Source organism: Notolabrus celidotus, unplaced genomic scaffold (genome assembly GCF_009762535.1).
Source record: "Notolabrus celidotus isolate fNotCel1 unplaced genomic scaffold, fNotCel1.pri scaffold_203_arrow_ctg1, whole genome shotgun sequence".
Lineage (NCBI taxonomy): Eukaryota > Metazoa > Chordata > Actinopteri > Labriformes > Labridae > Notolabrus > Notolabrus celidotus.
Genome location: NW_023260058.1, coordinates 65,832 through 77,820, shown reverse-complemented (window position 1 = coordinate 77,820; position 11,989 = coordinate 65,832). Strand labels below are relative to the sequence as shown.

The window sequence follows — 11,989 nt, the reverse complement described above, 5'->3', positions numbered from 1 at the left end:
CTCACTTAAATACACTTCAATATACAGACTTCATCAACATTTAAAAGACAAACTGAAAGCTCCTCCGTCTCTTCCTCCTCCGGCGTCCAGAAACCAAAAAGAAAAAGGAGAACATGCTACAGTAGACAAATTTATTCTGGCATGGACACCTCACGTCATGTAACACATAGATGGAAACCCAGAGACGCAATAAATTATCTTCATTATTAAGCGTAACCAGTGACACACTGTACATCAAAAGGTCAAAGCACTGAAAATAAAAAGTAAAAAGACTACAAAAAGGTTTGAAAGTGAAACAAACTCCGTCACAGAAAGCTTAAGAAACCAAACGTCAGATGGCACAGAGAGAAATGAAGATTTAAGTGTGATTCCTTTTTGATTTTAGTGTCTCACGACATCATTTAAGTACTGCTCAAACAAATAGAAATAAAACACTGTACACACACCGAAGAAAGCAAACAGAGGGATTCTTTTTCATTTGGTTGATTTCAGTTTTTAGGAAATCATTGCTTTGCAATTGTTGCTTCATCACAGTTCTCTCCCATGACCACATGAATGTAAACACCTGTTGAATTACTCTTTTTTAAATTTTACAACATTAATACTTTATATATATATTTGTACATATTTCCATTCACATCTGCACGGTTAGCTAGCATGGTAATGAAATAAGGCAAGACTCACAGAACTGTGACAGCATCACACATCTTTTTTTTTTTTTATAATACTGATTATTTAGGTTTCTGTCGTTCCCCTCTTCTGTTCTGCAGCAGGCTTTGGTCTCTCCGGAGACGAGGGCGAGGTGGACGCGTCGCCGTCTCCAGAATCACACTTTAGTTTTGTTCCAGTTGTGATGAAATCATGAAAAACGGAGGGTGCCTTTCTTGTTAGTTTGCAGGAAAAAAAGGGCGATAAATACGACTGTGTGTGCAGACATTATTCATTGATTTATTTAACACTGGTCTTTCTGAGGTACATAGTTTAAGATGATTCAGGGAGCTGGAATAAGAAACCACAAGGTGACCATGAGGAGCTAATGACAGGAGAAAAAACCTCTTCTTCTTCTTCTTCTTCTTCTTTTATTTTGTTCATTAAAGTTCCTTTTTTAGACCTTTTTTTTTGAATCAGTCCTCCCTCCTTCTTCAGTCGGGTGAAGCTGCATCTTTAAGTGTGTTCAAAAAACAGACGTGATGAAGGTAAAGTCTCTGTCCTTGTTGAATCCTTTTGTCTTTACAGTACCAATAACAACACAGAGCTGGTTTTCAGCGGCTGTAATCTCAGCGCCGTTTGAAAGATGTGCGCTGTTACTCACCTTCCTCTCTCTCAGCACAAAAAGCTTCCCGCGGTGTCACCGGCGTTAAAACACTCAGGGGTTGTTAATTCTTTAAGTTGCAGCCTGCCAGGCGTGATAGTCTCTGCAAGTGCCGACCGTTACTCCCCGCCTCGCGGTGTCAGTTTGTTTCAAGTGTTTTTTCCTTTCAGTGAAGTCTGCGTGTTTCAGGAGGAGCCGCTCTTCTGTCTGTGAGCATAAAGGGATCAATATGTTGTCTGTGTTTGCACATCGAGTCTCCGCTTGGAGAGAAAACATCAGGAGTTTGTGTGCCGCAGCAAAAACTCTAAGAACGTCTGCACAGCTGGAGTCTCCGTCCTAAGCTCTCTTGGCGTGCAGCATTTCGATGAGCAGGTTGTTGCAGGGCACGTCCCCGTTCAGGTGTTTGTAGTACAGGTACTCTTCGGCCTGCAGGCTGATGGCTCGGATCTCCGGCAGCCGGAGCAGCAGCTGGCCGAACTTGTCCGTTTGCTGCGGGTAGTTGCACATGACGTAGTCCAGCAGCGCCGCGTTGACCTGCTCCTGCACGCTCTCCACCAGGTGGAAGTTCTCCAGGTTCTTCACATCTGCAGGAGGAGGAGGAAGGAGAAAGAAGGTCAGACAGGACGACACTTTAAAGACTAAGATCAGAGAAAGAGATCAAACACAGAGTTAAATAAAGGTTCATTCTGTCCTGATTTAAGAGCTCACTTCTTGCAGAAGCTTCAGTTTGCAGGTGAGTTTGTTGATGTTATTTCTTCCTCTACTATAATGAGGTCGATGCATTATGACCCAAATTAATAATACAAATAAACAGGGCGATGTTGGCCTAGCGGTCGAAGCGTGCGCCCCATGTACAGAGGCTTTAGTCTGCAGCGGTCGCAGGTTCGACTCCCTGAGTGCGTCTCAAAGCTCTTAACTTCAGTCTCCTCTCTCCTCTCTCCTCTCTCCTCTCTCCTCTCTCCTCCGCCGAACCGGAAGTAGTTACTGACCCGCCATTTTAAGTGGCGTTCCAAAGCTCTTAACGCTGCTGGAGGAGAGAGGAGAGGAGGGATAATAGAGGAAACACGAGAGCTGACTTTGTGGAAGTCTTTTCTCTGACAGACAGAGACACGCTCCCTTATCAAATACCTCTCACTGATTGGACGCTGCAGCGGCTCGGACTTCTCTGAAACTTCCCATCACTTAAGTTTAATAACAGAAAAAAGACGGACCTTATAGCAGTCACTAAGGGTGTCCTGAAACAGACCTTAAAGGAGTCACTAAGGGTGCCCTGAAACAGACCTTATAGCAGTCACTAAGGGTGCCCTGAAACAGACCTTATAGCAGTCACTAAGGGTGCCCTGAAACAGACCTTATAGCAGTCTCTAAGGGTGCCCTGAAACAGACCTTATAGCAGTCACTAAGGGTGTCCTGAAACAGACCTTATAGCAGTCACTAAGGGTGCCCTGAAACAGACCTTATAGCAGTCACTAAGGGTGCCCTGAAACAGACCTTATAGCAGTCACTAAGGGTGCCCTGAAACAGACCTTATAGCAGTCTCTAAGGGTGCCCTGAAACAGACCTTATAGCAGTCACTAAGGGTGTCCTGAAACAGACCTTATAGCAGTCACTAAGGGTGCCCTGAAACAGACCTTATAGCAGTCACTAAGGGTGCCCTGAAACAGACCTTATAGCAGTCTCTAAGGGTGCCCTGAAACAGACCTTATAGCAGTCACTAAGGGTGCCCTGAAACAGACCTTATAGCAGTCACTAAGGGTGCCCTGAAACAGACCTTAAAGGAGTCACTAAGGGTGCCCTGAAACAGACCTTATAGCAGTCACTAAGGGTGCCCTGAAACAGACCTTATAGCAGTCACTAAGGGTGCCCTGAAACAGACCTTATAGCAGTCTCTAAGGGTGCCCTGAAACAGACCTTATAGCAGTCACTAAGGGTGCCCTGAAACAGACCTTATAGCAGTCTCTAAGGGTGCCCTGAAACAGACCTTATAGCAGTCACTAAGGGTGCCCTGAAACAGACCTTATAGCAGTCACTAAGGGTGCCCTGAAACAGACCTTATAGCAGTCACTAAGGGTGCCCTGAAACAGACCTTATAGCAGTCTCTAAGGGTGTCCTGAAACAGACCTTATAGGAGTCACTAAGGGTGCCCTGAAACAGACCTTATAGCAGTCACTAAGGGTGCCCTGAAACAGACCTTATAGCAGTCACTAAGGGTGCCCTGAAACAGACCTTATAGCAGTCTCTAAGGGTGTCCTGAAACAGACCTTATAGGAGCCTCTAAGGGTGCCCTGAAACAGACCTTATAGCAGTCTCTAAGGGTGTCCTGAAACAGACCTTATAGCAGTCACTAAGGGTGTCCTGAAACAGACCTTATAGCAGTCACTAAGGGTGTCCTGAAACAGACCTTATAGCAGTCTCTAAGGGTGTCCTGAAACAGACCTTATAGCAGTCACTAAGGGTGTCCTGAAACAGACCTTATAGCAGTCACTAAGGGTGTCCTGAAACAGACCTTATAGCAGTCACTAAGGGTGTCCTGAAACAGACCTTATAGCAGTCACTAAGGGTGTCCTGAAACAGACCTTATAGCAGTCACTAAGGGTGTCCTGAAACAGACCTTATAGCAGTCACTAAGGGTGTCCTGAAACAGACCTTATAGCAGTCACTAAGGGTGTCCTGAAACAGACCTTATAGCAGTCACTAAGGGTGTCCTGAAACAGACCTTATAGCAGTCACTAAGGGTGCCCTGAAACAGACCTTATAGGAGTCACTAAGGGTGTCCTGAAACAGACCTTATAGCAGTCACTAAGGGTGTCCTGAAACAGACCTTATAGCAGTCTCTAAGGGTGTCCTGAAACAGACCTTATAGCAGTCACTAAGGGTGTCCTGAAACAGACCTTATAGCAGTCACTAAGGGTGTCCTGAAACAGACCTTATAGCAGTCACTAAGGGTGCCCTGAAACAGACCTTAAACATACGTTGGTTTCTAAACAGTCTGTGTGATGAGCTGAGCTCAAAAATGTGAGATTTAAACACAAAGTACGACATGAGTGAACGATGCAAGGATGGAAGTTTGGAGCTTTGAGATGCCTCAACCTCTGCTGCATGTCTTCCCCCGCCCTCTAATCCCCACATGTCCTGACTCTCTTCATCTGTCCTGATCCTGACGGAGAGGCGCCTGCAGCAGGACCTTTCTGAACCATTGGTCACAGATTTAGTGTTTCTTGTTGTTTTATTTGTCAGCATGTCGACGTGTGTCTTGGTACACAGCTACCAACATGTAGCTATGTGGCTATGCTAACTAGCTCTAGCACTTTTCCATGAAAACTAAAACTCATCCACTAGATCTTCAAATCTGCAGACGTGGGGAGTCAAAGCGACCTTTGTGTTTATTAAGACAGCCTACAACTAGCATGCCTCCCTCCTAAGCTCCTTGTTAGCACACATGTGTGCAGGGAATGAAAAACGGAGGAGGGGTTGAGTTGTATTTTATACAGTCTATGGGCTGAACAAGCTCCGAGCTCTGACTTCCTGTTACAGACCGGATGGCGTTGTGACGTATGAAAAACACTGAAAACTGAAACGGCTGGTTTCACACACATTTACAGAAAGGTGGAGAAATCAGAACAGGGGCAGAATGGAGTCTTTGACTTTTCAGGGGGTTTGTAGACAGGGACACAGATTTCAGGGAGAGAACCATTAAAAAGTCCATTCTGCATGATATGTCACCTTTAAATTAAAAAAAATGTACAAATAAATGAAGTAAACATCCTACATTTGGGTATCAGCTGCTTCATGTTCCACTTTCTGCCTCATAAATCAGCAGCACCTTTCAACACGAGCTTCATGTTTGTCTCACAGTTTTTTTAAACTTCACCAACAAAATCCACCGCATGACGAAACCCCCTCCTCCTCCTCCTCCTCCTCCTCCTCCTCCTCCTCCTCCTCCTCATCTCCTCCCCTCCTGGTCCCCCGAGACCGCCATGTGGAGGGAATCAGGTAACGGCAGAAAAAAGGTTCTCCTCCTGAGTCCTCCTGAGAGACTCATTCCCCAGGAGTGTATGAATTATGTAGGGCAGAGTTACAGTTTGGTGCTGCTCCTTCACCTGACGTGTTTTAACATCCCCACAAAGACCAGAGAGAGAGAGAGAAGAAACATGGAGGCAGTGTTTTCTCTCCTCCTTTAATTCACGTGCATGAAACATTTTGCATCTTTCAGACGTCGTACCTTTACACGCGGCTATAAGCACTTTTCCTTGACAGTAATAAGCTCACCGGGGAGCCGAGCAGATTACTGCAAGACAAGACCAAAATGTGCTAAATGGATAATGGTGGACGGGGGCGCGGTGTGGACTTGTCATGATTATGAAGCGCAGGGCTGCAGAATATTTAATCAGATCGCAGCTCTCTCTCTCTGTGTGTGTGTGTGTGTGTGTGTGTGTGTGTGTGTGTGTGTGTGTGTGTGTGTGATCTTTTATTAATCTGTTTGACCCCGGGTCGAGTGTGCTCACAGCAGGCTAATGTGGAATGACAGAGTCCCTGTGTCTAGTTGACACCTCCGGACCAACACGCACACACACGCTACAATACACCATCTCTCTCACACACACACACACACTAATCCATGAAAATACACTTGATATTTCTTTCTGTATTCCCACAAACACTCACACACACTCCCCCCTCCTCCCACCCAGAGCATTAGGGGGGAGGGAGGGGGAGATAAATCAGCAGCTAATGAGGTCTAGAGAATGAGAAGCAGGTCCTTCAAGGCACTTCCATCCATGATGCACTCTACCATGCTATCACAATCTGTATGTGTGCATGTGTGAACCGCTGTATGTATGAGCGTGTGTGTGCTCACCCTGACCTCTGGGTGACACGGCGGGGGGGGCTAAATAAGGCCAAGAGAAGGGCAGGAAGAAGAGGGGGGGAGGGGGTGTGTGGCCTGTGACAAAGGAGGCGCCGCACAAACATGACATGTGCTTTTTCCTGCTGCCACTCAGCTGTCTGACCCCCCGCCAGCCTCCTGCAGCGCCGCTCACACACCGCCAACACGGGCGCTGATATAGCCTTACATAAGGTAGCGGAGCAGAGAGTGGGCTGCACGGCCTACGCAGGTCAACAACACAAACAATGTGTTTGTTTTTATCTGCACATTAAACTAACGGCCACCAAGCATGGACGGGAAAGTTTCTGGTCTGCTTTGGAAAGTCTGCAAGAAGGGGTTTCAAAAGTCTGCTCACTTCCTGTTTCATGGATTTGTATTTATTATATTTTTGAAGTTACATTTTTTGACATTTATTTGAGAGGTCAGCTGAAGAGAGACAGGAAGTGTGGGGGGCAGAGAGAGAGAGCCTCCGTACATGGGGCGCACGCTTCAACCGCCAACCAACTATGCTCAATTTTTAAAATGTGTATTTAGAGTCATCCAGTATTTTAATCCTCTAACTTGATCCTCTGATTAAATGTAACGTCTCACACGCTGCCTCAGAGCTCCTCACACTCCTCCATCCATAGATCCGTCTCCCCACTATCATCTCTCTCTCTCTCTTCATCTCCCTCTATCCCTCTCTCCAACACGGTCTCAGCAGATGTGTGTCTAACATGAGTCTGGTCCTGCTGGAGGTTTCTGCCTGTTAAAGGAAGTTTGTCCTTGCCACTGTAACTTGCTAAATGCTGCAAAGTGCTCTGCTCATGGTGGATTAAGATGAGATCAGACTGAGTCCTGTCTGTGAGATGGGACTGGATCTGATCCGGTCTTGATGTTGGGTCTTTGTTGATAATAGAACATAGAGTACAGTCTTGGAGTCTGCAGCTGATTTGTTGGATCGGTTTGTTTCTTGACGTATGAAAGCTTTAATTATTGAAGCTTTGTTACTAAGTCTATATTCAGAGTCTACCTTCAGTATATCTGATAGGCATCGTCAAACCCTGAGGACCCTTACTGGTGACCTTTGAACCCTGATAATAATTGTGTATAAATAGCCAGGAAAACAAATACAGCTGCTTTAAACTAGGCCAGTTCATTCAACCCCTTAACAAATCAGAAACATACAAAGAAGAGAAAGGAACAGGAGGAATAAAAAGAGGATTTTATTTACATTAAACAACATTTATTTCTTCACTATATTTATCTCTCCTTTTTGTCCCTGGGGCGATGTCATATTTTATTTATGTATTCATAATATAAAAGATATATTATAGGGTTTTTTTCTTTTCCTTTTATTAAGTTTAAAAATGAATCAAAAGTCAGTATTTGTCTATTTATTTATTTTTTTAATTTCTTTAAATTTTTCTTTATGTTTTACTTTTTATTTTATTCAGAATTTAAAAAAAGACAATGTACATGCACATTTATTATAACCTTAATAAGTGTCTGAATTTGGTCAGACACTATACCTAGATGTAGATCTTTATTATTATTATATTTTATAATTTTTTTTAAAGCTAAAGAATTAATCAAATTCAATATTTATCTATTTCTATTTTTAATTTATCTATATTTTTTATTTATTTAAAATGTTCTCTATTTTTTTTATAGTAAAAATATATATAATTTCCATTCACATTTATTTTATTTTTATTTTTAATTTCTTTAAAATTTCCTCTATTTTCTATTTTTTATTTGTATTCTATTTATAATTTTAAAAAGATGATTTAAATGCACATTTATTATAACCTTAATGAGTGTCTGTATTTGGTCAGATACCATGCCTAGCTGTGGATCTTTATTTTCATATTTTGTCTTTCTCTTAAAGCAAAACAATTAATCAAATTCAACATTAATCTATTTCTATTTCTACTTTTAATTTATTTAAATTTGTTCTCTTTTTTTTCTACCTTTATTCCTTCACCACTCTTGCTCCCATGTCTGTGCAGCTGCAACAACCAAATCAAGTATTCTCAAATCATGTATTACAAGGTATAAAGGACCCTGCAGTGTTCCTCCTTTACATCATGTCACAGCACAGACGTGTCTCCTGCTACAGAGACGTCTCTTATAACAAAACATCTCCTCTGCTCAATAATTCAGAGACGTCAGATCCTCTTCAGAGTTTGATTTGTTTAATTTTGCGGCAACATGACGAGGTGAAGTGTGTGTTTGTGCGTCTGCATGAGTGTGTGTGTGTGCATGTGGAGAGAGGGAGGAGGGGGACTACAGAGAATTAGGACCCAATGTCTATGTCAAGCTAATTAGGGGAAAGTGAGGCAAAAAGCAGCATTTTAATTGCTAATTATTACCAGAGCTGCTTCTGAAAAAATAATGAATGAGGGGATCCGAAAAAAGAAGAAGAGGAAGAGGAAGAAATGACAAATGTACGCTCCTGTTTGCAGAAGCAGAGAGACAGAAACAGATTACATGTCTCTGATTCTGTTCTTAATCCAATCAGACGATGAACTGATCTTAATTCACCGATCATGGAACACAGAGGAAGGAGCATGAAGGGGTGAGGAGGTGAAGAGGGGGGGACACAAACACAGAAAATCAACACCTGATCAATGACTCTGAGCTCAGACTGTGTCAGGTCCGAGCACTAAGTGTGCTAAGCGCTCTCTCCTCCTCTTCCTCCTCCTCCTCCCCCTCCTCTCCTATCCTCTTCTTCTCTCTCCATCTCATTGTTCAGTCACTGTGGGACTAATTATCAACTTTTTTTTCACATAAAACAGCCACAGTTTGTTGCAGCGCCGCGTCTGAATACTCAAATGGAAACCCCGAGGTCCCGCAGAATACATTGTTTCATTTGACGGGCGATCACGCCGAAGCCAGCGAGCTAATGCAGCAACACACACACACACACACACACACACACAGACACACACACACATTCCCACTTCCACTGAGCCCCTGAAATCACCGCTGTGCTTTTTAATTAGACTAGATCTGCTCTGTGCTCTGAATGTGTGTGTGTGTGTGTGTGTGTGTGTGTGTCAGCATGCACTTCTCTTTGCTTTTTCACCGCCCCTTACAATCAACCTGCTCTGGGGACACACACACACACACACACACACACACATAGTGTTTGGACACACACTCTTATAAACACTTGCTCCATAACTTCAGTGTGTGTTCTCGCCTTGCAGAGCAGACGCAGTGATGAGAGGAATAATCTCTGATAACATGACTTTAAAAAAATCACTGGGGGTCAAAGTTCATCGTTCTCTGTGCGAGCAAACAGCCGTCTCTTTGCTCATGGCTGTAAAAGCTAAGAGGCCAAATTATACATGCTGAATGTGGCCACAGACCCCGGTTAGATTTCACCTGGAACTATTTTTAATAACAATTATTATGTTGTTATAAAAATGATGTTAAAGTTCCCTCATAAAGATGTTTTTAGATTGGCTAGGGATACCTGATGTATACTTTGATTACCTGGTTTATAATGCTCTATATCTTCATTATCATGGGCCTACATGCAGGACCTGGTAGCTGGAGACAGCTGCAGCAGAAGGTTGAGCATATCTACACTACCAGTCTAAAGTTTGGACACACCTTCTCATTCAATAGTTTTTATTTATCTTAATTATTTCCAACATTGTAGATTAATACTGAAGACATCAACACTATGAAATAATCTGGTTTTGCCATAATCTGGATTACAACAGTAGTCAAATAAAGCTATCCATTGTGTGCTAACCCTACCTCTGAACAACACAACTGATGGTCTCAAACACATTAAGAAGGCAAGTCATTCTACTAATGAACTCTTGACAAGGCTCATGTTCATTAGAAACCATTCCAGGAGACCACTTCATGAAGCAGACTGAGAGAAACCATTCCAGGAGACCACTTCATGAAGCAGACTGAGAGAATACCAAGAGTGTGCAAAGCTGTCATGAAGGAAAAAGGGGGCTACTTTACAGAATCTAAAATATAAAAAATATTTTTGTTAATTAAATAATTCCATATATGTTCTTTCATAGTTTTGATGTCTTCAGTTTTAATCTACAGTGTTTACAATAATTAAAATAAATACAAACCCATAAATGAGAAGGTGTTTCCAAACTTTTGACTAGTAGTGTATATATATATATCTGTCTATATACACACACACACCAAATAAAGAAACATACAATACCAAAAAATTATATATATATATATATATTTTTTTTTTTTATGAAAACACACATATATATATATCATTTTTGAATAAATGTGTATATGAAGAGTTTATTTGCAGAAACAGATAACTCAATTTTTATAACATTTTCAAAAAACACATTTCTTTTTAATATAGATTTTTAATGAACTTAAATATTTAAGATACCTTTAATTAGTAATGTCATTTTGAATGAGTCAAAGCCAGCCAACAGTTGATTAATAATACAGAAAGTAAGCTAGTTATGGAAAAAATATGTTTTTTGAAACATTTTTGAAACTTTTTAAAATTGAGTAATCTGTTTTTGCAAATTATTTCTTCATATGTATTTATATTTAAAATTATTTCTATTGTATGTTTGTTTATTTTGATGTTTGGTTATTTTCATATATATAAACTAAATGCAATAACTTTAAAAAATAGTAATAATCATGAGTAACTTTTGAGATGTTTTAAAGGAAGTGAGAGGATACGGTCACATTTAATAAAACAATAAACCTGTAAAGTCACCTGAGGGGGCGCTGTTGGTCTCGCGGTCTAAGTATGCGCCCCATGTACAGATTCTATAGTCCTTATCATTCGACCCGCTCTCTGCTCCCCATATTTCCTGTCTCTCTTCAGCTGTTCCATCAATAAAGGCAAAAACACCCAAAATATAACTTTAATGAATAAAAGGAAATTCACCTCACACACACCCCAACACACACACCCCAACACACACACCTTTATATTCCATCACCCTGTTTCCACCTGAACCACTTCCTCTCTCCAGTTTCCTCCTCCTCTGATTGGACGCCTGTCCGAACGCTTCGTTTAAACCCTTCAGAGTACCTCCATGTTCCCTTCCTGTTCCTCTGTTATTGCTCCAATCAATAAACCCGTCTGAGTCACATGCTGCGCGTTCACTCTGCCTCACAGACAACATGTGTTTCCTGCCAGCTCCAAAAACAACACATAAAACTCCCGGCTCATAAACGGTTACTGAGTCAAGTGCTGTCAGTAAACTCGGCCAATTAAACGTGAGTGGAAGACGAACCGGTCACTTCCTGCAGAGGCGGGAATCCGGCGCTCCGGTTCTCCAATCGGGGGGCTTTCACAGGCTTTTATACGAGCCTATCAAAGCTGAGGCAGCGTTTTACTGCGGCGCGGCGCTTCAAAGAGCGAGCCGTTGAACCCGTGTTCAGGCCAGTCCTCTTTATGGCGCCCTACTGGATTGTTATCAGTTAAACACTATCCGCTGCTACTTTATTCATTATCAATGTGCCGGGCGGCGTGGCTCCTATCAGAGCCGGGGGGCGGTGAAAGACGAGAACCCAATAACCTTTGACTTTGGGAGGGTTTAAGATACATGTAGAGCGGCGTGTGTTTGTGTCAAAAAACAAAGCAAACACGGTTCACAGGGCGAGGGGGCAACGGCCACACGGTCAGTGGATTCACTCCAGCTGAGATACGGAGCGTTGGCCTGAAATAAAAACCCTCTTCTTCCACCCCTCCACCTCACACACTCCCCTCAGCTCCCATCAATACTCTGCTGTCAGACTTTCACGTGGAAGTGTGTGTATGTTTTCCTCTTCGGGAGCCT

The 11,989-nt window shown here is 42.5% G+C and overlaps 1 protein-coding gene across 1 annotated transcript in view; it reads right to left on the bottom strand.

Moving 5' to 3' along the window:
• Nucleotides 1-922: 922 nt before the first annotated feature.
• nr5a2 (nuclear receptor subfamily 5, group A, member 2) overlaps nt 923-11,989 on the bottom strand; it is a 71,944-nt gene continuing 60,877 nt past the window's right edge. The window contains exon 5 of the mRNA XM_034678685.1: nt 923-1,896. Within this exon, the coding sequence (XP_034534576.1) occupies nt 1,649-1,896 (248 nt within the window). The 3' untranslated portion in view covers nt 923-1,648. The remainder of the gene's footprint in view (nt 1,897-11,989) is intronic.